Source organism: Phascolarctos cinereus, unplaced genomic scaffold (assembly GCF_003287225.1).
Source record: "Phascolarctos cinereus isolate Bilbo 61053 unplaced genomic scaffold, phaCin_HiC Scaffold_4;HRSCAF=312, whole genome shotgun sequence".
NCBI lineage: Eukaryota > Metazoa > Chordata > Mammalia > Diprotodontia > Phascolarctidae > Phascolarctos > Phascolarctos cinereus.
Genome location: NW_027555847.1, coordinates 544,866,837 through 544,893,083, shown reverse-complemented (window position 1 = coordinate 544,893,083; position 26,247 = coordinate 544,866,837). Strand labels below are relative to the sequence as shown.

Genomic DNA, 26,247 nt, shown 5'->3' with positions numbered 1-26,247 from the left:
GGAATGGTCCCTCAAAAAAAAAACCTTATTGTATATTTCCTAATATAGTTTGGTGTGATTAATTCTCCTGATACTTCCATAGCCTACGTGTTGAAATGCAAGGTCAAGTCTATTATCAGTTATATAGCTGATTCAGCCTCTCTCTAAGGGTTACAACCCACTATCCTACAGGTGTGGATGACTCAATGTTTCACTGGGGAGGTCTTCTCAATAGAAAATTAAGTGGAGATTTGACAATTATCCAATTAGGCTGATTGCTGGAGAGGGTCAAGGAATACAATGCAGGCCAAAAGATACACTGATCAGATTTCTCCAAATAATTGCCAAACCTCCACTTTGTACTGAGTATGATTCAAAGAGCCTTCCCTGGCGGGTGTGCTTTCTTTCCAAGCAGCTGTGAAGAGTAAGATTTAGTTAGACTCTGGTCAGAGGGCACAAAAAGCCACAATGGGGTCAGTCTCCAGTAAGTTACAGCATATGGGAAATGTGACTTGAGGAGGGAGTGAGAATGTACTTTTTCAAAGAAGCATTTCTACAATAAATGCCTCTAAAATGCTCACTGGAAATTGACTACAGTTATTAGGGTCAGAGATAAACCAGTTTATTCTGTCTGGAAGTGTATAAATCTTTGTCAATTTGTTCAAGAGAGACCTGCTTTGCACTGCATGTGCACACACACTCACATATTTAATGAATAGGCATCTTGGGTGTTCAGCTACTCTTGACTCACACTTCCTCTTGTTTTTGATGGCTTTTGCCCAGTATGATTGCTTAAAATAATACCCCAGCTCCCTCAGTGGTCCTATGAGTAGGTCTGATAAAGGGGTCACTGGATAGTCTGTGGTTACCCTCAGTCTCCTTGCTATTATACCCCTCTCTGCCCATTCTATTTACCACACAGTAACCCACATGCCACTCCCTCTGAAGGGAAACAGACTCATTGTTGCTCATCATTCCCCAAAAAGGGGAATAGTCTCTCACAAGCTTAGAACACTCATCTTTCAGTACATAGCTTGCCTCTCCACTCTTACTTCTTATAGAACAGACAGCTCTATATATGAATCCTTTCCCTATATTTTAGAAGTCAGTGTTAAATGAAGCACATGGGATTTTGAAAGCATTTTAATACCTCCTTTATTAGCTTTTCCTGATGTCATATAGATGTCTCTATATCCTTTTCTTAAATTGAACTCTTCTCAAAGACCCAGAAATTTTCCCAGAATCCAATCAGGATTCATATCAACCAAACCACTTGACAGCAAATTCAGCATATATAGATCAAGCAGAAACCACATGAAACAAAATGAACCAAGGAAACCCAAAATCTAAGACAAGATAGTTTTTAGAAAATTTTGAAAGATAAAATTCTATAAAGAATTAAGAAAATGATGGGGGGGAGAAATATTAGCCTATTGTTATAAAAAAAGATAGTTTTAAAATGTTCACATTTGTAATATCCAGATTCTCTCCTAATTTTGATTAGTAACTGTAGTCATCCTATGCCTACTCCTTTTTTTGTACATTATTCTGAACTACCTCAAATATTATGCCTCCATCTTTATTTCATTATCTATCTACTAAAATTGAAAAAAAAAACATCCCATAACAATCATTAGGGAATTTAACAATGATTCTATCCTTCTCTAGGAAAATGCTTGAAATTATGAAATAAATTATTTCTTCCCAAACACTAAATGATATCCTAGAGGTATGAAAGAGTCATCATATCTCCAAGATAAGATAAATACATGTATTTAACTACCCCTAAGTTCAGATCTAATACTTAGAAAATTAGAGATGGAAAGCAAAATCCATCACTTTATAGATAGAATGTCCAAAGGTCTGTAACAAAAAAAAAAAATAAGGCAAGACACAAAATGGTCATTTCAAAAGTATGGACAGTACAGTCCCTTGGGCCAGACTAACAATAAATCCATGTGGATAGGTATGATTAGTTTGGATTGTGATCAGTGTCATGAGCTGGCCAAAAGTATCATCTCTGCTACTAAAGTGATGAAGTTTGAGTTTCATTTTCAGTAGTCCAGATGTTTAATGTAAAGTCTCTATATATTCTTCCTGGAAATTGCTCCTCCATATGCCAGTGCCCACACATTCATTAAAAGGCAGGTGCAATTGTGGTCTAAAAACATCTGTTTTGGACATTTGCTGGACTGAAGATTCAATTTTGTTGAATATTCTAAGTATCCTACATTGGGCTATTTTCTTTCCATCAAATATGATCAAAGTTTAGGCCACAACAGGGAAGATAAAATGAGCACCATCCAAAGTATAGGATTGAATTTACTTTTAGACATACATCTCAGGAAGATTGCAGTTACCAGAAGAAACAACTCCTAGCTATGTCCCTAACTAGTGGACTTTGGGCAGGTCAGTTAACCTCTTGGACCCAAGATCTAGTCTACTTGGATCACAAGTATACAATAATACTCACTGAGACCCTTTAAGCAAATGAGTATACTGTGAGTCTATCAGTCTGAATTGGTTTAAATTAGGTTAATTCTCTTCTGTATATTAGAGCCTAGAAAGATTGGACTCTCCCCACAGACACAAAAAGGTATCAAGGAAAGCATCTCAACATTAATGGTTGGCAGAATGGGGGGGAGTACTAAAAGGCAGCACAAGAAAGCATCTTTTCTTTAGAGTATTCTAAAAGACACTGTGTTCCTGTGTCTATAACAAAGGAGTATAATGTCCCAATTCAAACTAATGCTTTGATACTTTTTTGGTTTTAATAGGAAACAGGACTCAGGCACAGTCATGGCTGATTTAGTTACAGTACTAAATGTCAAAGGCAAAGATGCAACCATGGGGCTGCCAAAAAACAGTTATAAAAGTACATGGCACAAAAGTGAACTATTTCAATTCAAGGAAAGATGTTTCAACCTGGAAAAGAAACATTCCCCAGACTTAGCCAGTTCTCCATGTACTGATGCCATTGGCCTAAAAGGGAATGCTTCATTATATTCAATTACCTAAGGACTGAACGGCAGGGCAGAAGAAGGTAGGAGAAGGAAAGAGGAAAGTTGGATCCATCAGGAGAGATCCCTGGGGGCACAACCCCCAGCACTCCACAGCCATGTGTCTATCTGAAAGAAGTTGGGATTGAGACCCAGAGGTGGGAAAAGCAACATTACCCAAGCATTTCCAGTTGAATCAAATTACCTCTACTTCTTTGACACAAAACCTAAGCAAATAAACATTTAAAAGTCAGCATTATGCTTTTAGAGTGCCTGGATGATTCTAACTATCTTGGGATTAAGACGTCCATGAAAAAGACTGTTTTGGGGGAAAAAAAGACATTACCAAAAAGTAAGATGGAAAGGATGAAACCCAAAGATGCTGTAAAAGAGACAGAAGGTACAAGCAGAATATCGTGTGCTTGGAGCTCCCTGTGCTGTACTCATTCAGTGTGCTGACTGTTTTAAAATTCCATCTACAAACTCCAATTATTTCTTTTGACAGTTTCTTTTTGACAAACCAATTCAGAACATCTGCACTGATAGTTGCTAATTTATACTAGAAGCTGTGTCACTGATTGCTACACTGAACAGCATGACCTAAGGAGAATTTCTCAAGTCTGCAAGCTGTTAGATGCCTGAACTCTTCAAAAGGACCTGAATATGAGTCCTATGGAATCAGGTGTGAAAACTTCAGAAGACTAGGTAATAATGCACTCCTTATATTTTAATTATTTACACATTAGAATGTGTAAGTCTGCTATTCATTTATTCATCCATTTAACAAGCACTTATTAGGCACCTACCACATACAGGTTCTAGGGAACCTGGAGAACCTAGGGGAAATGTGAAATATTGCCTGATCATGAAGCACTTCCATCCTGTGTGAAATGGGGAAGGCAGAGACGTTACCTTAGAGATATTGGTTTTCTCATCTATGCAGTTATCAGTTATGGAGCCCCTAAGACCTTTAAGAATCAGAGGATTAAGAATCACAAAGGTTCTTACAAACCACGGTCCATCATTTTCATTTTATGGATGAGGAAACAGGCCCAAAAGGTGAAATGATATGCCCTCACACAGATAAAAAGCAATAAAGTTACTCAAACGTAGGTCATCTAGGAATCTAGATCTACTCTTCCTTCCATTATATTCTTCTACCTGCATAATCTGAGCACAGTGAAGTCCCTTTTATGTTGGGAGAGGTTTCAGTTTCTCACAGTACATCTTGGGAGAGGTAGAGGAGAGGAAGGGCACCGGGGAACAAGTGTGAGAGCACCAGCCCCATTTCTTTCTTCCTGACATATGGTACCTTTCCTGATACCATCTTTACTGGGGTGAAAAAATTCACCTTCAGAGAAAGACCAAGAATTCCATCCCTTAAAACTGTCTCATTTAAGATAAATTTTTTCACTTGTTGGTTTAACTATCCTGACAATTGATGCTTATCTTTGACAAAAGGGAAATAGCAGAATAAGCAAGTTTCTTTCTTAATTGCATGTATAAAAGTGAGTATGTTGCAATGAACTTGTCACTGATCAAGCAGGATAGTGAAGCTACCTTCTTTCCTCCTTTGAAGATGAATGGTGCTCATTCTGCCTTTACATCCTTTACTTTTGGAGCTCCTAAAGCCTTTTAGGCTTTGAGCATACTCTATTATTCCAAATTAGCTAGAAGGACACTTCTGAGTATGACTTGTCCATTCAAGGGCCTATTTTCCTACTCATAAATGTCTGACAAAGATGGGCTTATATGATTCTCCAAATCCTTATTGTTGAAGCCTAGGATCATGAGCCTTGGAGTTCATTAATTACTCAGTACCCAAAAGAACAATGTAGATGTGGATAGGTCCCAAGAATGAACTCACAAGATTTCCAGCTTAAAAGCTGGTCTCAATACTCACCCAAACCCAAACTCAACCCTTTGACTCCTCTGAGACCTCACCACAGATTAGAGATCTTTTATGTTTTTAATTCTAAGTTTCAAAAGCAATAAAATAATTTATCAGAACTGTTAATGTTTCTGGAATAATCTTTGTTTTATGACGTCTATCAGTGCTTCTCTTAATCCATCTAATTATGACTAAGTGGCAAGGAAAATTTCCTTTCAGGGGACTGTATTTTAGTATTCTCAAGCAAAACAATGACAAATGAAAAGTTTCAAAAACTCTCTCAAATAATACACACGCTCTCTGCGTGCAAACATCTTCTGTCATGATACCTGATTTTTTTTCTGCCTTATAGTATGATTGTTTTTCCCTGGAAGCTAAATGCAAAAAAATTTCAATCAGAAATGCACATACCCTTCAATGTACATTCAATAGGCAAGTGCCAAGTTAACCATTTCACCATCCTCCAGTGGAAGAATCCACGTGGCTTTCAAAGCCAGTTCGTCCAAAGATCCATTAACCAAAGCCAAAAGCCATGCCATACGTCCAGTAGGATTTTGTGTCTCTGTTTGGTTGTTTTCCTTCAGTCTGACCAATGTAACATTTTAATGTAAAAAGTGAGCTGCCAGCACAAGGTACGGGGGATGAAAATGAGGGTGTGGCAGCTAAATGTCATCGTGGGCAAATTGCTGATTGTGTTTATCTGCTGCCAAGCAGTAAGAAGATAATTTTAGAGCTAACACAGGAAGTGGAGGAGGCTGATGACAGAGATGTGGGCCCTACTCACCATTTTCATAAGCAAACAAAACACTTTCCACACTTTCATTCCACGATGTTGTGAAACTCTAAGAAGGTTGCATTTAGCCAAGGGCAGTGAAAGTCCCTACCTGTGTCGTGTAAAGGTTTTGGCATTAAACAGCTCTCAACATATCAATGACATAGATTGGTTGTGACATTGAGTGAGTCACCTTTAAGAAATAGTGTTCTTTGAAGGAACGTTTCTTTCTCTTTTCAATATTCTTTATTAAACAGAGGATAGGTGAGGGTTGGGACATAACAAATAGGGAATACATCTACCGCTAACCAACTTACTGTCTTGGCCTAGTTCTTGGTCTAGTGAGACTGCCAACCAAAGAAGGAAGAAAAGAAGGAAGGAAAGAAGGGAGGGAGGAAGAATGTAGTAACAGGATCCCTAGTTATACCTACTTTAAAGGAAAACCTCAGAGGATTCTGATCTGCTCAGATTATCTAAATTTTACATGCTTCTCTATATAAGCCACTTAATAAGTAGAGCATTAAAGGATTCTACTTTAAATACATTTTAACTACACATTTTATGATGTTAGGATTGATTTACCAAACCTAACTCATCAAGTGCACTTAACAAACACATTGAAATTAGCAAGCTTTGTTTCAGCTTTTGTCATTGACAGATATCTAAGTTTATGGTTATATATAAAGCACATATAAATAAACTGAGGTAGGCAAACCTAGCAAAAAATTGGAAGGGGAAATGCTGCCATTATCATCAACAATTTTGTTTAAAAAGAGAAAACCAAGTATACCCTACAAGTAGGATAATAATTGTTTCATAATATACATTATAGCCTGAACTGACCCAATTTGAAAGAATATACTCTACATTTGAGTGTATCTTGAGATCAGAATTCTCAACTCAGAGCCCAGTTACACTGAGAATGTTATGATGGTGGCTGAGGTTCTGAAATCAAGTACTCCAAGGCTTGTACTTTGATTAGGTCTAACAATATAACTCTTTGGTCACTCCAAAACACAAACACACACACACACACACACACACACACACACACACACACACACACAAAGTTAAGGAAGTCACTCCATTGTTTCTGTACTACATCCACTGAACACAGGTTTAAAGTCTGAAAGCCTTACTGACATCCCAGTGTAACCTAAGGCCACAGCAATATACTCCCAACAGGGGGTATAAAAATAAAAATGGTTTCCATTCTAGTTCCATTTTCCAAATGCAATCTCTTTTTATGAGGCCTCAGTTTTATTTTTCAATGTTTCATTTTGTGTCTAACACACTTGATGTTTGATAAGGACAAATCCAGTAAAGCTGTTGAAAAACAAAGCACTTTCATTTTTACATAGATATGCTGTACCTTACTCCAAGAATGTCTAACTCATCTGTAAATTATGAGTGAACTCCCTGTCACATAAATCCTAAAGGGACTATAATACATGGGAACAAATTAAACCATGGAAATCTTTTAAATGTCAACATGCTGACAGTCACATGCATCCTTTCTTCTATTTTCAAAACACTATCTTGGTGATATTTCTGCAGCCAAAGTACATCAATCTAATCACAGAAGATTTCATTGATGTTTGTCTGATATAACACTTAGCCCTAACTGTTCAATCAACATAGAGATGTTAGGGTTTTCCTCTTAGCTAAAACATTTTAAGTACCATTTAACATTCAAAGCACTAAGATGCCATTGCAGTATTCTTGAGATTTTCCCTAAGAGATCTGACTGCTTTTACAATGAGTTTTAGGATGCTTTTCTTTTTCAAATGATAACAATCAAATTTTGTAGAACATAAAGATACAAAAAGTTGAGATGTTAAATAATTGGGGCTATACAAGTATAAATTGCCCATGTGAAATACGGGGTCTTAACTCATTCAATTACATGGAAAACTAGAAATTTTGACCCTGCTGGGTGGATGCCAGGCTTACCACAATCAACATGATTCATTCTTGCTGATGGGGGCCTTGGTATAAGTGGTCACAAATAGGTATGGGTTTGGTAATATACATTTTTTGTGATTTCTCTTTCTTTGCCACTTCCTGGGTCATTAAGAGTCAAAGAAATTGGTATTCTCTTAAAATACATACCTTGAAAAGTTCATAAGGTTAATTGCCATTATGGGCATCCAGAAGGGCTATCTACAGCCTTTTAAAACAGGCAATCAGCAATGAAAGGGCGTGTTTTGATTACACAAAAAGTTCTCCCTTCTGAAAATCTGTCCATTACAGTGACATTAAATACCCAATGACTGGGTCTGAGATGGAATATTAGCATGAGCATAAAATCACCATTGAAGTAGCGTGACCAAATAAGGTGTTGACCTTAAGACATTATAGCAACTGCTTATTTCTAAACGCATCTACAAAGGAATTATAAGTATTTTCTTTTCCACCTTAAAGATCTATACAATTTCATAAACACAGCAGTATTACTACTGGTGAAGGTCACAGAAAATTCATGCTGAGCAGGGAGTTGAGTGGGCATGGCTGCTGTGTATTTGTAGGCCACCATAGAGAGAGAGAGAGAGAGATCAGCAATCTTCCCTCCAGGTAACACCCGACAATTTTTTTTTAAAGGGAAAATACATTTTCCTCTGCGTTTCAGAAGAAATGGAGGAGACAGTCTTGCTAAGCAGGCTGAAACATAGTTTTTTACTCCCCAGTGCAGCACAGGTTACATTGTATTGCACCAACTTCATGAAGTGTTCCATTTTTTTTACATCTTTTAGAAAAAACATCCAAATCTTTCATTTCCAGTGCTTAATGTTAGAAATATATTGTTACCATTTGCAGGAAGGTAGGTGAAATGCTGGTACTGGCTTCTCTTTCTCTTTCCATTGCAGACGTAGAAATTAACCTGAACAGGACTGGTAATTCTCTGATTGCGAAAAGGTGGTATCTCAACCACCAGTGAATTCTGAAATAAGAATGATACACAAGGAAAGGCAACAATCAGCATCTTACAAAAAAAAATAATAACAATTAGAATATATCTACATATGACCCTTCCAAATTCCTGTGTAGAATAAAACCAACCTAATTACTCATGTTAATGAAGGGAAGTAGAGAGGAAGGAAGTTAGAATAACGGAATGGAGTGCAAGTCTTGGACTTGAGAAGTTATGGATTCAAGTCTTGCCTTTAACTTATACTGGCTATGTGATTGAGGGCAAGTTCATTAATGTTTCCGTGCCCCTAAGCAATCCTCTAAGACAACACATTTCAAAGGAGTTGCTGACCTGCATGGGTGGCGTAAATTTCCACACCAGAGAATTCCTCACCTTGAAGTCAAAAATCTACACCAATTTGGGGGAAAAGAGGACTTGGGGAATGAACATTTATTAAGCACCTCCTCTGTGCCAGGCACAGTGCTAAGGCTTTACAAGTATTATCTCATTATATTTACTACTAACTACCAAATGGTGGATAATCTATCCCTCAATTCTTATTATCATCTCCTCCATCCCAATATGAACATTTATTCATCTAACTGTTTTGCTTATGCTAAGTGAAACTTAGTTTGTATTACTCTCTGATTAATGGATGAAAGGTTATCTTAGCGTAAATAGTGAGAAGGCAAAAGATCAAGAATATATGGGGGAAATTAATCTGGAATTAATTTGCTGGAGATGAAACACCACACAGAAGATTAGTATTAACTCTATGTTCCAATTTCTGGACAAATCAAGTCAACAAGCATTTATTAAGCATTTATTATGTGACAGGCACTGTGTTAAGCACTGGGGATTTTTTTTTTAAAAGGCAAACAAAACAACAATAACAAATTTAAAACCCCACAACCTTGGGAATATCTGACACCCATCAAGGTTCTCTACCCATCACTTAGCCAGTCATACGCCTTATGAGGATGCAGAATGATCTCACTTATTCTAGATCTACAGTCCCTAGACCAATGTGAACAAAAAGAAAAAACCACACAATCAATAGGGTATTTTACCGGTGGAAAATATTGGGCAGGAGCATTGTAAAGTACTTTCCCACAGGACTGACAAAGAAAAATCCAAGGAAATTGCCTACTGGGGACTTTTTTTTTCTGAAGGAGAGCTTTCAATTACCAGACTATCCATCTCTAATATTCAAGTTAGTGTTAGTCAATAAGAAAAATATTCCAACACATTCAAAGCTCCTTTAACTGGGTTTGCCTGAGAAGGTTATGAGTGGGGATGACTAAATTCATAGAATCTCTCTTATACTTAAAGTCAAGATAGATAAATTTATCTCAGGATAAATAAGGTAGCCATCAAACTGTGGACTTGAGTCTTTTGGAAAAAGCAAAACAAATCAAAACATAATATATATTATTCTCCCCATTGACCCAAATGAAGTTCAGAGATTACAGAGAAAGGTTCTTGTATTATGTGGAGAGTGGCTGATTAAAAAAATAAATAAAAAGATAACCATATTTGTAATTTTTATTTTTGGCTAGGCAATGGGGTTAAGTGACTTGCCCAGGGTCATATAGCTAGTAATTGTCAAGTGTCAGAGGCCAGATTTGAACTCAGGTCCTCCTGACTCCAAGGCCGGTGCTCTATCCACTGTGGTGCCTAGCTGCCCCTGTGGTTATCTTTTTAGACAAATCTAATACCTCTTTCTACAGATACTATGGCAAAGACATGACATTACCTGGTGATATGGTGCAGTAGAAAAACTAATGGCCTGGGCATTAGGAGAGTGAGGTTCTTTCTAATCCCAGTTCTGCCCCTCTTAAATCACTGTGAACCTCAGTGACAGAGTCACCATATGAACCCCAGTATTCTGGATCCTGAGTTCATTGTTCTTTCCACTGTACTTTTTGGTTTCTGTGAGATAAATGGTTATCGATAATAATAATAATAGCCAGCATTTATTTTTACTTTAACATTTGAATTGAGTCTTTCCTTTTTTTTTTTTAGCAAGGCAATTGGGGTTAAGGGACTTGCCCAGGGTCACACAACTAGTAAGTGTCAAGTATCTGAGACTGAATTTGAACTCAGGTCCTCCTGACTCCAAGGCTGGTGCTCTATCCACTACACCATCTGGCAGCCCCTACTTTAACATTTGAAAAATGCATTCCATGTGCCATCTTATTTGATCTTCACTACAATTCTAGGAGGTAGGTACTGTTATTAACCCCATTTTACAAATGAAGAAACTGTGGTTGAAAAGTGGTTAGGTGATTAACCCAGGGCCACAAAGGTAGTATCTGTGGTAGGATCTGAACTCATGTCTTCCTGATTTTACATCAAGCATCCCATTGTCTGTACCACTCAGCTGGTTAATTTTTAATAAGAAGTGGGAAGGGAAGATTTGAGAAAAACACTTCTACTTACTTCTTTTGTTAAATTGTTTGGGCTTAAGGGAGTTCTTAATAGATAAATATCTTGAATATTTTGCTCCTTTTATCAAAGATAAGATGGGAAGCTTTTGTCAAATTATACAGAGTATATATATATATATACATATATATATGTATATACATACATATATATATACATACACACACACACACACACACATATAGGCAATCGGGGTTAAGTGACTTGCCCAGGGTCACACAGCTCAGAGGATATATACTTTAAGGAACATATAAGCATCGTAGCATGTCAGAGGCTTAACAGACCCCCTTTTCTTTGCAAATAAGGAATCAAAGATCTAAAGCAACTTCCCCAAGTTCATATAGTAAATGGCAGTGTGAGGATTTGAACCCAGGTCAATATTCTTCCAATATTGTGCTCTTTCTACTACACTATAGTGTATGGTACCAAGTTAAAAACTATATTTACTAACTATACATTCCTACTACTTTCAGACTTCCTCACCTATGAGGCTCAGAGAGATTGAGTGACTTTGCCCATGGTCATTGCTAACAAGAGTCAGAGGTGGAATTTCCACCCCTCCAGTCTTCCTGACTCCAGGTCTAATACTCTTAGCTGATATTTGGGTGGTGCAAAGGATAAACTCTTGGCCTGGAGTCAGGAAGACCTGACTTCAAATCTTTGTTCAAATACTGTGTAATCCTGAGCAAATCACCAAGCAAACTCTCTACCTTAGTTTCTTCATCCGTAAAGTGGAGATGATGATAGCACCTACCTCCCACGGTTGTTGTGAGGATCAAATGAGTTAACATATATAAAGTACTTTGCAAACCTTAAAGTGATAAATAAATACTAGTTACCATTATCCATTACATCGCATTCATTTTTTAACATATGAGAGTGAAAATGAAATTAAGATTAAAAAGAAGAAAATTTGCATTCATAGAAAAGACAGAGAAAGGATTTAAAAAAAAACAATTTATACATGAAAATCAGACTACACAGACTACTTAAATTGGGAGAAGGAAGCTGTTTGCAGCGCAAAACAATTTATTTAACCTGCCTGTATCTGATGAGCGTAGAAGCAGCAGAGATGGTAGACAATGACTTGGTGGAACAGAGATGGAGTGATGTGGGGACACACACATAGAACGTTTAGTCTTTCTGTGTCTCAGCTGAGGGAACATCGTGCATGAAATGTACAGTCAAGTTCCCATAAGCAAGTGAAGTACAGTAAATAAGAGCTCCCAATGGAAGAGAAGATGGCCAACTCGCACCGTCTTCCACAGTCCAACCTCACGTGCACAAAGAGCTAGTGAGCTGCACAAAAGAGTCTGATTCTCTATGCTCATGGCTTCCTTTGCTTACTATCAAACTCCCTTGCTATGTGCATGGCCAGCAAATGACCGCTGGCGTTGCAGTAGTTACTGACCCCTTGGATGGATGTCACTATTCCTTACTGAGGCATCTGCCCTTTGAGATTGTCTGACGTCATTCCCTGAGGCAGGAAGGTAGAGAGCCAGGAAGACTTCTCTTCCTGAGTTCAGATCTAGCTTCAAGAACTTACTAGCTGTGTGACCCTGGGCAAGTCACTTAACCCTGTTTGCCTCAGTTTCCTCATCTGTAAAATGATCTGGAGAAGAAAATCGCAAAGAAAGAAAATTGCAGTATCTTTGCCAAGAGAAGCCCAAATGGGGTCGCAAAGAGTTAGGCACGGCTGGAAAAAATAACTAAACAACAAATGTCATCCCCAAAACCTCCCTAAGGTTACCCTAGATATCTACTCCTTTCAGACCAAGGCCAGATAGAACTCAATACAAATGATTCGGAACAGCGGATAAGAGAATTATTCGTTCCACATTTACTGTCATGGTGACTTGTCCATAATTATAAAGAATAAGTCGACAACTGCTGTAATTATATAAGAAGGCTAGCAAAGAGATAATAATGTAGGAAAGGAAGGGGGAAAGTAAGCTTACATCACTTTTGTGAGTAAAGTCAGGGACTGGTCCCAATATGCATAAGATCACAGGTTCATGTGATTAGAGCCAGAAGAGACCTTAAAGGCCAACTCCTGCATTTTGTACATGAAGAAGACGAACTTCGGAGAACCTAAGAGATTTGACCAAGGTCGACAATGGCAATGGGTGGCAGAACGGGGATCTGAATTATCTCCTCTGACTCTAAATCCAGCCCTATTTTCAGTATAGTTATGAAGGTAACTGGCATTTTGAGCCTAGGGAAACATTGAAAAATGATGCTGTGGCCAAGGTATCCCTTAGATAAAATGAAGCAAAGTTTGAGCCAATTATGTAAAAAAAAAATAGCAATGAAACACTGCTCAGCGTGCTTCATCACTTTCTAGCAGCTGGTGTATTTCTGGGAAAATCTGTGTTAGTGTTAGAGAGAGGCAATACCAGTAAGAAGGTAAAGTTGTAAGACTAGTTTGCACTAATTTTGATATGAGGAATGAGAAATGAAAGTGAGAGAGTAAATTAGCATTGCTAATTAGTGAACAAAATCTTATCAGCCACATACACTTTAAATCAACTTTGTCTCTCCAGTGGAGGAACAGAAAAAAACCAACATACGTTACTCATCACCCAAAATAAATCATTAATTGCCAGAGGTGATCGATCAATCAATAAGCATTTATTAAGCACCCACTAAGTGCACAGCACTTAGCTGGCTGCTTTGAGGGATACAAAATAAAACTGACATACAATTATGCAGGTAAATGGCTGTTTGTAAAGCTGGAGGAGAAATCTAATATTAATAATAAGAAGAATGATAGCCATAAAATATGTTGCAAATTCCCTCCCTTTTAACTACATGTATCAAAAAAAAAACACGTTTATAGGCAAATCCAATGAGTAAATTTGTCAAGTAAGACCACATCTGAGGTGATATTTATTTTACATCTGAAACAAAAGTAACTAATAAAAAAAAATCATCATGTGCTCTGTAGTAGATGGTTCATAATAAGCCATTGAAATATTATTCTAAGAACCTACTTGTCTATGGGATGGGGCATATGCCCTGCTGAAGAGTAGGTCAATTTTGAGAGTCTCGAAACAAGTATTGTTTCCCAAGGGACTTGGGGAGAGCAGCAGTACTCATATTAGGGAATCCCCTATTTCTTATTCTCTTTGGTTGACATTGAAGCAATTGTGATAGAGAAAGCGGAAAAATACACGTGTGTCCGTGTGAAAGGATGGGGAAACACACGTCAAGAGCTTCGGGTTTTGAGGATTAAAAATATGTGTGTGTATATATATATGTGTGTGTGTGTATAAATATATATATATATATATATATAATATGTATATATATACATATACATATATGTGTGTGTGTGTGTATATATACATATATGTTTTCTATTGTTATTCAATCATGTCTGACTCTTTGTGACCCCACTTGGGGTTTTCTTGGCAAAGATACCACAGTGGTTTGCTATTTCCTTCTTCAGCTCATTTTACAGATGAGGAAACTGAGGCAAACAGGGTCAAGTGACTTGCCCAGGGTCACACAGCTAGTAAGTATCTGAGGCCAGATTTGGACTCAGGAAAATAAGTCTTCCTGACTCCAGGCACTCTATCTACTGTACCACCTAGCCATCCCATATGTTTTCTAGTGATATCCATTTTGTGCCCAAACCATTTTACAAAGTATTTCCAGGAGGAATGTGTCCTGGTCCATGTAGCTGCTGTTACCATCACTATTCTTCACATTATTTAGCTTCATTTTAGCACTTGTTTCACAGAGTGTTTTACAATCATTTTTACAACTTGTTTGTGCCCTATCTATTATTTTTATTAGTTGTTCTATTTTACTAAAGAAACTATGTGCCAAAGTTAAGGAAACTCTAATTCTGTTCTAGCTGGATGCTATAGAAACATGTAAGAGCATGTATTTTTTTTTAATGGCATCACATTTAAGGAATACTTACTGGCTTGCACATTTCTTTGTCAGTTTTTGCTTCCATTTCCCACACGTGGTGACCATCTAAAGGGAAAAGACAGAAACAAATCTATTTCTCTAAGTACATATTTCTTTTGACCTCCATTCTATCCTCCCCATTCTCTCCCCTTACCCTTAGACTTACATAAATGACAACTAGTATTACCATTATGCAGGCAACATTAGGATTCACTGGTAGAAAAAAAATAACTGTCTTGAGGTACCAAAACTTTTCCCAATTCCTGGATGACCTTTTTCTAGATTAAACAACAAACATTAGTAAAGTTCTATTGTATAGAAAGCACTATGTTGGATATAGGAGAATACACAATTTAGATAAGGCATGGTTCCTGCCTTCCTGAAGCTTATGATCTGACACAGATAACTATAATACATGATGTTCCATGATAGTTACCTAAGATGTTATCAATGTCAATGAAGTGGGTAGCTTGCAGCTGCCCTGACATTGAATGTGGACCCAAGGCTTAATGATAGAACATAGGTTCTTAGACATCAGCTCTCAACTTAACCTAGGTATATTCATCATGCTGGAGCCCATGGTCCTCACAGACTGGATTCCCTTATAACAATGAGCATGTTACTGGCCACACAACTGATGAACTTTAGATTTAAGCCATTTTGACTTAGATTTAGTTAATGTGTCTCTACCCCATTGCAACTGAAATTGGACCATGACAGAATTTCTAAATCCATATCAACCTATCGGAAGTGAAATGGGAAACATGGGGAAAATGCAGACTGGCCCCAAAGCTAATTGTGTCTCTGTCCAGCAGCAGGAAGAGAGTTTTTGAGGTGTTATGAGCTCTGCTGTTTTACCAGAGATGCCATTGTAACTAATGGCAAAATGACACTCGTAGCTTTTTTCTGTATACTTATCGCCATATTTGGACATACAAGTAGAAATATAAGTTCATTTAAACTTCAGCCCAGGTTATGTTTTTGTGACAGATTTTCTTAAAAGAAAAAAATAATGGTTCAAAGTGCTTATGAATGAACTTTTTGTTCTTTATTGCCTACCATGCCCAGCACAGAGGTGTCACTTTTAGGAGTGTCTAATGCATTCCGAATGTCGGCAAACAATAGTCTTTGTATACAAAAGCATCTCTTTGGAAGGTAGGCTGTTATGAGAATGGCATAAGTCATTATTCTTAAAGTGACAGGTAAAATTATGGTGTTGATTACTTTACAAGGGAAATTTACCTCCACCTCCTACCCCTTCAGTCTTTTATCTTTACCTAAAATGAAGAGATCTCCTGAAAAAAATATAAGTAATCACAACTTATTAATCTACCTACTAATGTACAGAATGATTGAAATCTATACTGGTGGAAGAAGTGAGTATCCACATAGATGAAATCATGAATCGCTGGAATAATATATATATATATATATATATATATATATATATATATATATATATATATATATGTAGCCTACATTTCTCTTTGTGTTTTATTTTAAAAAGAGAAAAGATATACCTTTTTCAAGCTACAAAGCAAAACAAAATCAGAGAAATACCTTCAGAAGTTATTGATTGGGGAAATTATATTAGCTATACTAATGCCCAGAACCCTCCAACATTATGTTTCAAACATGCCAGAATTACACAAACTTCCCGGGGCTATCAGATCCCAGTACACAATTCATTCACCAGATGAATCCACTAAATCAATGAATATAAAAAAATAAAATAGACCACCGTCTTTTGGGTGCAGGACCCAACTTTCCTCCAGGAAAAAATACTGTGAAACTAAAAATAAACTTAGTTGCTCTTGAAGACATCAGAATTTTGACAGCTCTGCAAAACTTCCAAAGTTCTGGCCCGCTTGAGATCTTTGGCCAATGGAGTATTTTTTTACTGTAGCCATATGTCCTGGTGTTGGTCAGGAATACTTTCCCAGCTTTGAAAAAGGGTGGCTAGAACTTTGTATTGACTTGTGCTTAATTTGTAGTTTCTATCTTAGAGAGAGACTATATAGTCTAGACTCTAGGACATGATCTAGGACTCCGTCTTGGAGCTCTGAAAAGCTGACTTTCCCCTCCTCTCCTACTTTTTTTTTTAAAGAAATCTAAGTTATTCTTTATGTAACTAATCCTCTATTATTTCTCTTTGGCACTAACCTAAAAGCTTTTGAAATTTTATTATGACAAAGCACAAGTTTGCTCAAAAAAACATTTTAGGTGTTATAATCTAAACTGTTAGGGAAAAATTCCGGCCAGTGTTTAGTCTTTACCTATCAACTGGAAGCTAAGAGTCATAGCTTGGGTTTCAGTAAGAAATTCTCTTGAGAATGTCCAGACCCTTGCTGTTAAAAAAGGGGGGCAGAAAGGATTGAGGGGGAGTGAGAGTCAGAGAGAGAAAAGGGGAATAGAGGACTCATTAAGAGGTAGTGACATTTCGTTTAACAAAAACATAAGGAGGAGAAGCTGTTATGAAGCAGAGACAAAAAAAAAAGTAGACAATTCCTCATGTTACGTCTGGTGAACCAAGAGGGAAATCTCAACGCCCACGAACTGGGACCTACTCCAGGAGGGAAACCTTAGACCACTACGTCAACCTCTTACAGTAAACATGTTTTGCAGGTTTATACAATTTAAAAGAAAAAAAAAACATTGGGATAGGAACAGTTTGTGGGGGCCTAACTGGTAAGGAAATTTGCCTATGGAGGAGAAAAGAATTTTCTCCCAATGCAATAAGCATGTGGGATACCTTTCTTGTTGTCAGAATGTGCCTAAGAAGTAAGGCCTGATAAACCACAAAAGTTTCCATTGTAAGCTTGCCACATCTGCATTGGCCTGGCTGGTTTAGGGCCCAAGGCAACTCCCTGCCTGGCCAAGCACCAACAAAAGTACACCAGAGCAATTTATACCTTTCCAAAATGCAAATAATTCAAATTACAGACATAACACAAAGCTGAAGCAGACACATTTCAGGCATTCCCGTTAAAAGTTTTGCTCTCTGGACCCACCAAAATATATGTGAAGCTTTGAAGGACCAGTTCTTGGGGCCTTCTTCCAATCAATCTGATAATTTTTTTTTCCTTGGGAGACATGGAAAGCCATTTCAGACCCTGGCTTTGACTTTGCACAGTGGAGTGAATTCAGAGAAAATAATTGGCCATTTGTATAGCTAGGATCATTTTGCAGTCCTATCTTTGGAGAGAAAGCATGTGGTTCTTCTTTCTTCTCAAAGCTTATTCCCATCTCTTAAGGGCAAGATACATACTACTTACTGGGTTGCTGGTGTCCTCTGAGACTTTTAAATGGCAGAGAGAGAATCTAGACAGAAAAAAAGTTGCCAATTGGAAAATCTGGGTTCAAATACTGCCTTTGATACCTCCTGTGTTATTTTGGGCAAGTCGCTTAACCTCTGAGTATTCTAGACAAGTCTCTAGGATTCTAAGTTGCTGACCTACAGGGACTTTCCTTACCCAGTCATTAACTATACCAATGAAATCACAAGTCCAGTCCCTAGGGCCCATCCTAACAGCCTTGTACTTTTTGGGAATCTCTACCAATTTCTCACTTTTTCAGCATCCATTAACCATTTTACACTCAGTCCTCCCTATGAAACACCTGGAGTCACTAACAATGAAAATACAGCTCTTATAATCCATTAAATTTCTTTCAGAGCAGATGAAAGATGACAAGGTCTGCCAAGTGGATCCATCACAGCCTAGGGCTGTCTTCTGCAAGGCACCTGAACTCGGAGGTGAGGGATGGATTCAATCCCATCCAAAATACGCCTCCCACTGGAAAGGGAAATGGCCAGCCCTGAATGGGCCTTTGTGTTTCAGCCTTATCAAATCCTCATTGCATTTCTTAGTGCTCCAGGAAACTGCATAGAAGTCCAGGGGTAAAAATATTCCAAATCATTAGGGAATTCCCTACAGCATGAGTCATAGAAAAGGCTTCCCCACCACACCCAGCTAGAAGATTTCTACACAAACAGGGCACTATGGGTCTGTTCCAACACTCCACAGGACTGAAAAAGAAGCTGTTTAAAACTCACAATGTCAATTAGTCATATATATTGTAGTGTTTTTCTAGGGCTGAGCTTTTTTTTTTCCATACATGAAAGCAACCCAGACTTTATTTAGGAGTTGTAAAAGCTTTTCTAAGACACACTCTACTATTTTCTAATCCTTCTTGGTGTGCTGGGCATTATTCTTATATGCCTGTGATTGGGTTTCTACACACCAGAGAATGGGTTCTGGATAGAGTTCTGTGCGATCACCAGCATCAACACCTATTAACCAAAATGGTTCAACAGTCATATGAATTAAAAGAGAGCGCATAGATCAAAAAGGGTCATAAAGCAGAACGCTTATGACAGCCTTGTCTGGGATCACCAATCCCATCACCCCATGGCTATCATTTCTGTATCTGGAGACTGGGGAAAGAAGAAAATGCAGAATGGGCATCTTTCTAGACAAAGACTTCTTTGGCTTCAGTTACTCCAGTACCTACAATGGAAGTACACCAGTTTGTTTTATTTTGTTTTTAGGAAAATGAAAGAGAGAGGGGAGACAGAGACAGAGAGATAGAGGGAAAGAGAGAGACAGAGAAACAGCAAGACAGAGAGAAATCAACTGATGTAGACATAGGGAGACACAGAATTCACACTTAGGATTGTTTCACTAATAAAATTGAATCAGTCCAATAAAAAGCAATGACTGAAAATTAAGACACTCCTCTGCTTAGGATTCCTTATGTCCTTAACCTCCTCCTCTATTCTAAAATTCTCACCAAATGCAAAGAAATCATCCATTTCAGAATCAATATTAACTTGTTTATAAGTAGGATATAAACCATTTTTGGCAAATTCTTACCAAATTCTCCCTACTATCTAAAGTGGGCAAAGTTATCCAAGGAAATTAAATGTAATGCCAGTTAGTTTTACCCCCAGACACAAGAAAGAGGGGGAAGTTGGAAATGAGGAGGAAAAATAAATCCATTTCCTTGTATTTTATTCATTTTTCATCTCAGTTTCTGCCTCACTTCAATAACAGGCTTAGTGAGATGGCTGTCAGTCTAGCAAGAAAACTCCATTCTCTTGAAATGAAGGTCACATATGACACCCGGCCACATCACTGAGTCACAGAACCTCAGAGTTAGAAGGGACCTCAGAAGTCAACTTGTCCAACTCATACCTGAATGAAAAAGGGCAACTAGGCTTCACTTGAAAACCTCCAGCAAGGAGAAACCAACTACCTTTCACAGCAGACTGTCTCACTTTGGGATTAATTGCTAAATGTTACAGAATTTTTCCCTATAGAAAGTATGACATTTCTTTCTTTAAAAAAAAAAAAAGGTTCCACCCATCACTCCTAGTTTTGCTGTTTATAGCCAAGCAGAACATGTCTGTGTCCTCTTCCATTTGACAGTCCTCCGAATACCTGACAGCTATCACGTTCTTCTCTTCTCCAGAATAAACATTGCCCATTCCTTTAAGCAATCCTCATATAGCACAATCTTGAAGCCTTTCATCATCCTGGTTACTCTACTTTGGCTACTCTCCTGTTCATCAACTTCGTTCCTACAATGTGTTGCCTAGAACTGAATAGAACACTCCAAATGTGGTCTGACTAGAGTAGAATACAGTGGGACTGTATCAAATCATTAGTCCTAGACAATGTGCCTTTCTCAATGTAGCTTAACATAATACAGTTTTGGTGCTCTTTTTAGCTGCAAATTACAATGCTGAATCATATTAAACTTTAGTCTACCCAGACCCCCCCCCCGATCTTTTTCAGCCGAATTATTCTCTTGGCTTTCCCAATCAAAATTTGGTCTGGCTTATTTTCTAGGTTGTTGTCAAAGAGCTGTGCTAGGTGAGCTCAACAAATTTACTTCCTTTCACACTTCTATCTTGGCTCTGCCCTCCCTTCAGCTGAATTATTCTCTAGCCCCACACTTCACACATCTTGTACTGGTACAATTGTTTTAGACCTCAGTGTAAGACTTTGCATTTATATCTATTAAATTTAATCTTACTAGATTTAGCTAAATGTTCCAGCTGTTAAGATCTTTTTGAAGCTTAGGTTTTCCCACATGTTAACTATTCCTTCCAGTTTGTAATTATCTAAAAATTTGATAGGCATTCATCTTTGTGCTTTTATCCAACTTATTGATCAAAATGTTGATTAACATCGGACTAAGACTAGATCCCTGGATCATGCCACGGGAGATCCCTTTCCAAGCTGACATCAAACCCATGAATGACATCTCTTTTGGTCTGGTAACTCCACCAATCCTAGAATGTTGTCTCATTGTACTATCATCTGTATCCAGTTCATGCAAAAGAATAGCATCTGATCTGTCAAATGCTTTGCTGAAATCTAGGTAGACTGTATCTACAGTAGTATTATGCTGATCTGCCAGGATAGTTGCTCCATCAAAAGAGAAAATAAGGTTAGCCTGTTGGGATATGCTCTTGATGAAGCCATGGTGGATCTTTGAAGTCATCATTTCATTTTCTAGGTGCTCACTACCCAACTCTTAAATGATATGATCTAAAATTTTGCAAGGAATCAAAGTCAAACTCACAGGCCTTTTCCAATCCTACAGTATGCCTCTATCCTTTATAATCTTTCAGAGATGATGGACAAAGGCTCCACAATCATATATCCCAGTTTTTCAGTACCCTACTATGTAGTTCATCCAGGAAAGGTGACTTGAACTCACTGGAGGCAACCAGGTGCTATTTCATGATTTCTTACTTACCTTGCATATCATCTCCCTTTGAAATTCTTTGGCAAAGAAAACAGAATCAAAATAAGTGTTGAAGAGCAGTTCTGTCTTCTCTGGGTCATCTGTTATCATCATTGTGTCTACCACACACTGTGATTCTATATTTATTTGATTTTTAAAAAATTTTTCCTACTACAAACTTTTAAAAAAAAAACAAAACCCAAACTCCTTAACTTTCCTCACCAACTTTAGGTCACTTGGAATATTAGTACTCCTTTCACTAGTCTTCCTGTATCATGCCATACCAATACTAAGTTTACAGAATATGATTTTATGTTAAACTCACTGTGCGGTAGAACTTCCCTTGAGACATCATCATCTTTCAAATTTTAAAAAGCATACTAAACTAAGAGCTAGCTTCACATTCCATGTGACCATTTCCTATTGCCCCCAACCCCCAAATGGCAAGACTGCCAATATCCAGAACAGAAAATTCCAAGTGGAGTAATGGCAAGGAAATAGACCCAGATGTTCTTTCAAATGTGTCAGGGATTGGCAGCAGACACAGATTTCTGAGTCTTGGCTCCTTAATCACAAGGGGAAAGAAGGCCTTTGATCCATCCAATGTAATGATGGTGTTGGCTTAGAAGGAATAGACATAGCAAATGGTTTGAGAGACCAGGTCAAGCTAGAGATAAGTAAGAATGAGAAGACAGAAGTAAGGAATCAAGAACGTGTAGGACTACCAACCTAACTGAAACAAAAACAAGGATGTTGCTTGACAAAGTTTAGATGGTTACCCCCTCAAATTCTGACCCCTTACTCATAGCTGATGGTAGAAGCTGCATCAGAAAATCATGAAACAGTTCAACATATATACACACAGATGTGTACATATGTGGCACACAGATATATATTCATACATATACATACCAAGATGTTCCATACTGTCCTTTGATGGATGGGAAACTACTATAACTTCCTTATCCTTTCAAGATAATTTCTTTTGAAGATCTTTGACATTATTGCTTAAATTCAGAATTATAGGATGATTGCCCAATTTTTATACTGCACAGGCTAAAGAACAAAGCAAAACCTTCCTAAGAAATAATAATAATGACAGCTCACATTGATACAGTGCTTTGGATTTACAAAGCATTTTACAGATATTATCTCAAATGACTTCATACTACCTCTTTGTCAGTAAAATTTTTCCAGGGCAATTCTTAGGACTATAAGATCATAGATTTAGTGATGGTAGAGATCTCAGATTTCCATCTAGTTCAACCCTCTCAGGAGCATCTCAGTACCAAAAAGTTTAAGTGATTTACCTAAGGCCACACAAGTAGTAAACAGTGAGGTTGATATTTGAAACATACTATAGTCTGAGCATGGTAATAGGGCTAAATCTATTTAAATCTATCATATTTCTGCTGCATATACCATACAGCAAGAGTTGTACTTTCTGAAGGCAATCTTAGTAGCATTGCGTTAGAGTCTACAAAGCTGAAGATCTCACATTTAACTTCTTGAGATTATACTTCTACAGGCTTTTTCTGGACTGTGTGAATCAGATATCATGGTGGAGATGGCTATATTAAATGCAACCTGGTGAGGTCAGTGCTGTAGTATTTTTATGTCTGTGATGATCATGGACACGCATAAGCAAGGATGATGACGATCACAGTACATGTGAATAGATATTGTCCCTCATGATCTTTGCCATTTCCTATGTCAAATGGCCAGGAAAATCTGAAACATGAAGATATTTTCCTACATGCTCTGTCATGATTTCCGGGTATATGTGAGAGGATTCCACTATCACCTGGTGAGACTACAAGCCCAGAGGTATCAATTTCCAGAAATCCTTTAAACTACCAATATATCTTGAAGAATTAGGCACAAATGACCTTCACATGAACTTTAGTATTCTCAATTACTCCCACAGCCCTCTGGTTCCTGCTACAGAAACATAGCTACCAGGTTGTCTCTAGATTTGAGTCAATGAATACAATCAGTCCAGTTTCATCAAGGATGGTGCGCTGACCCTTGATGAACAAGAGATGAGAGACCAAATCACAAAGCAGAGCCTGTCTGAAGGGGATTCTACCACTTGCTTATTTATTGCATGAGCTACAGTTTGATTACCAATGTGAAACACAACCCCCTTTTTGGCTGGATGCCCCCAAACTGTGACTGCTACTGGCAGTGGAAAGAGCAATGGAAAGATCTCAGGGAATTTAAGATCTCTCACCAAATGGAGCTCTGCCAAGACTCCGGTCACTAGCCGCTCATCACATCTCGTCAAAACAGACTCCAGCACTGGAGCTTTCCAATGCATCAGACGAGAGCTAAAAAAAAAGAAAAATCCATGTGCTGTTCCTCAACTGACCCACCCTCTCCAAATGCTATTAAAAGTGCTTTCTTTTTGACGGGAGAGGTTTACAGATCATCTTTCATAAACTGTGTGACCTAATGTAATAATATTGCATTTTAATACCTGCTGTGTGAATAGTTAACTACTAAAGGGGGAAAAAAAACCCATTCCCCAAAACCCTAACCTGTGCTCAGGGCAACATTCAGCTGGTGAAACTGAGATTTCCCAATTGTATCATATGCTTCTAGGCAAAAATTTCACCATGCACACTAATTACAGCAGGCGGTGTTCATCACCTCATTCTTTGGCAAACTTAAAACTTCATAGTCACTGAGCATAATGCCTAGGGAAAATTTACTTTGTAGCTTGGTCTCAGGATCCTGAGCATGGTGGAATGAAGGCTAATTTGAAGTGTCTGGGTAATTGGGGCCACTGGGATCCATAAACATGAAGTCATACAAGTAGACAGTATTACAGGACTATTTGATTTATTAAACTTGATGGCAGGACCATGTGCTTAGCACTTGAAAAGGTATATTTACAATAGGGGATTCTGTAAATGTGTTCCTGCAAACACACAAACAATTTCTTGACCCTGAATATTTTAATGGATTGTCACTAAGGCACTAGACCAAGATGACATTGATGCCACTTAATTCTCATATAGTCTTATCTTCTGATCTGGTAGGGATAGAGATGGAAAATGGACCAGTAGTTTCACTGGTATACAAAATTCCCATGTGAGGAAACTCTACCAATGCAAGTCAACATTTTCTTTGTAACTTGTAGTCTTAGAGACTCCTAGAGCCCTGAGAGGTTAAGTTATTTATCCAGGATCACACAGACAGTATAAATCCAAAATGGGACTTAAACCCAGGTTTCCTGACCAGGTTGCCTCTCGCTTCCTGGTAGAAGGCTCAAAACATATGGATTATGTTAAATTAAAAAGCATAATGCATCCATTCTCAGGACAAAATAATTTATTATCAAGAGTTTATAGAACTGGAAAAAGCACATCAGAAGTCAAATCTTACTTCCTTTTAATTTTCTCTGTCACTAAAAATATTCACTCTTAATTGTCCCATATAATTTTTAAAATTTTATATGAAGGTTTTTTAAATCAGAAAGTCAACATCTTTCAATCTATAACTTTGGCCAGCTGTTGAGAACATCAATTATCTCCAATTTATCTGGTATCCATTTTGTTTGCATATATCTATTTACATGTTATCTCTCTATTAGATTGTGATCTGCTTGAGAACAGGGACTGTTTTTGCCTTTCTTTGTATCCTTAGAACCTAGCACAATGTCTGGCACATAGCAGGCACTTAATAAGTGCTTGCTGACTGTGTGTGTGTGTGTGTGTGTGTGTGTGTGTGTGTGTGTGTGTGTGTGTATACATATATATATATACACACATACGTATATATATACATATATCTTTTTCCACAATGACTTTGCACTCTGCATAAAAGTGGACCTCAATACCAGTTTCTTTTTTCTAATCTCTGCCTCTTAGAATCCCTGGCTTCCTTTCAAGACTCAGCTTAAATGCCACCTTCTGAAATTGGCCTTTCCAGGTCTCTCTGGATGCTAGAGCTTTCCTCACTAAGATTGCCTCCCATCCACTCTGTAGGCATTAGCTAATTATTTCCACATTGTCTTCTCATTAGAATGTGAGCTGCCTGAGGGCTGGGGTTGTTTTTAACCAGTGCTTAGAATAGTGCCTGGTAGACAGAAAGTGCTCCTTGACTGATTGAATTCTCCCCACTTCTCACAATTGACAGTAAATTCTGGGGAGAATTCTGTAATTTACCTTCTGTTTCGCCAACATTTATGCTATAATTAAAAGTCAAATTAAGAATTAGGAGAGTTTCTACATTCTATAATCTTATTATTTGGGGATACATTTTCAGGGAGTATTAAGAAGCCATATTTCCATATAAGAGGAGGCTCAGATTAACCCCCCCCACTTTAAAACCAAAATTCCATCTTCCTCCCACCTTTCTTCCTTTACAGCACCTCAAGCCCCTTGGCCAAGGATCAGTGGAGACATACAACGGGCACTATTTCCATAAGGAAGTAGGAGCACTGGGGAGTTGTTCCCATCAATGTGTGTTCCCTGCATCGGAAGCAGAAGGCTAGCCTTAGCCTAGAGTAGAGCGACTGCCCTCAGGAACTATTTTTTGAGTAGTCACTCTTCCTGCCGATTTG

The 26,247-nt window shown here is 37.9% G+C and overlaps 1 protein-coding gene across 4 annotated transcripts in view; it reads right to left on the bottom strand.

Annotated features, from left to right (window-relative positions):
* The window catches only part of NFATC1 (nuclear factor of activated T cells 1), a 204,300-nt gene that overhangs the window by 60,517 nt on the left and 117,536 nt on the right, over window positions 1-26,247 (bottom strand). For all 4 annotated transcript variants that reach the window (XM_020986909.2, XM_020986910.2, XM_020986911.2 and 1 more), the window contains exons 7-8: window positions 14,932-14,987; window positions 8,450-8,582 (exon numbers count right to left, since the gene is read on the bottom strand). In XM_020986909.2, the coding sequence (XP_020842568.1) occupies window positions 8,450-8,582; window positions 14,932-14,987 (189 nt within the window). The remainder of the gene's footprint in view (window positions 1-8,449; window positions 8,583-14,931; window positions 14,988-26,247) is intronic.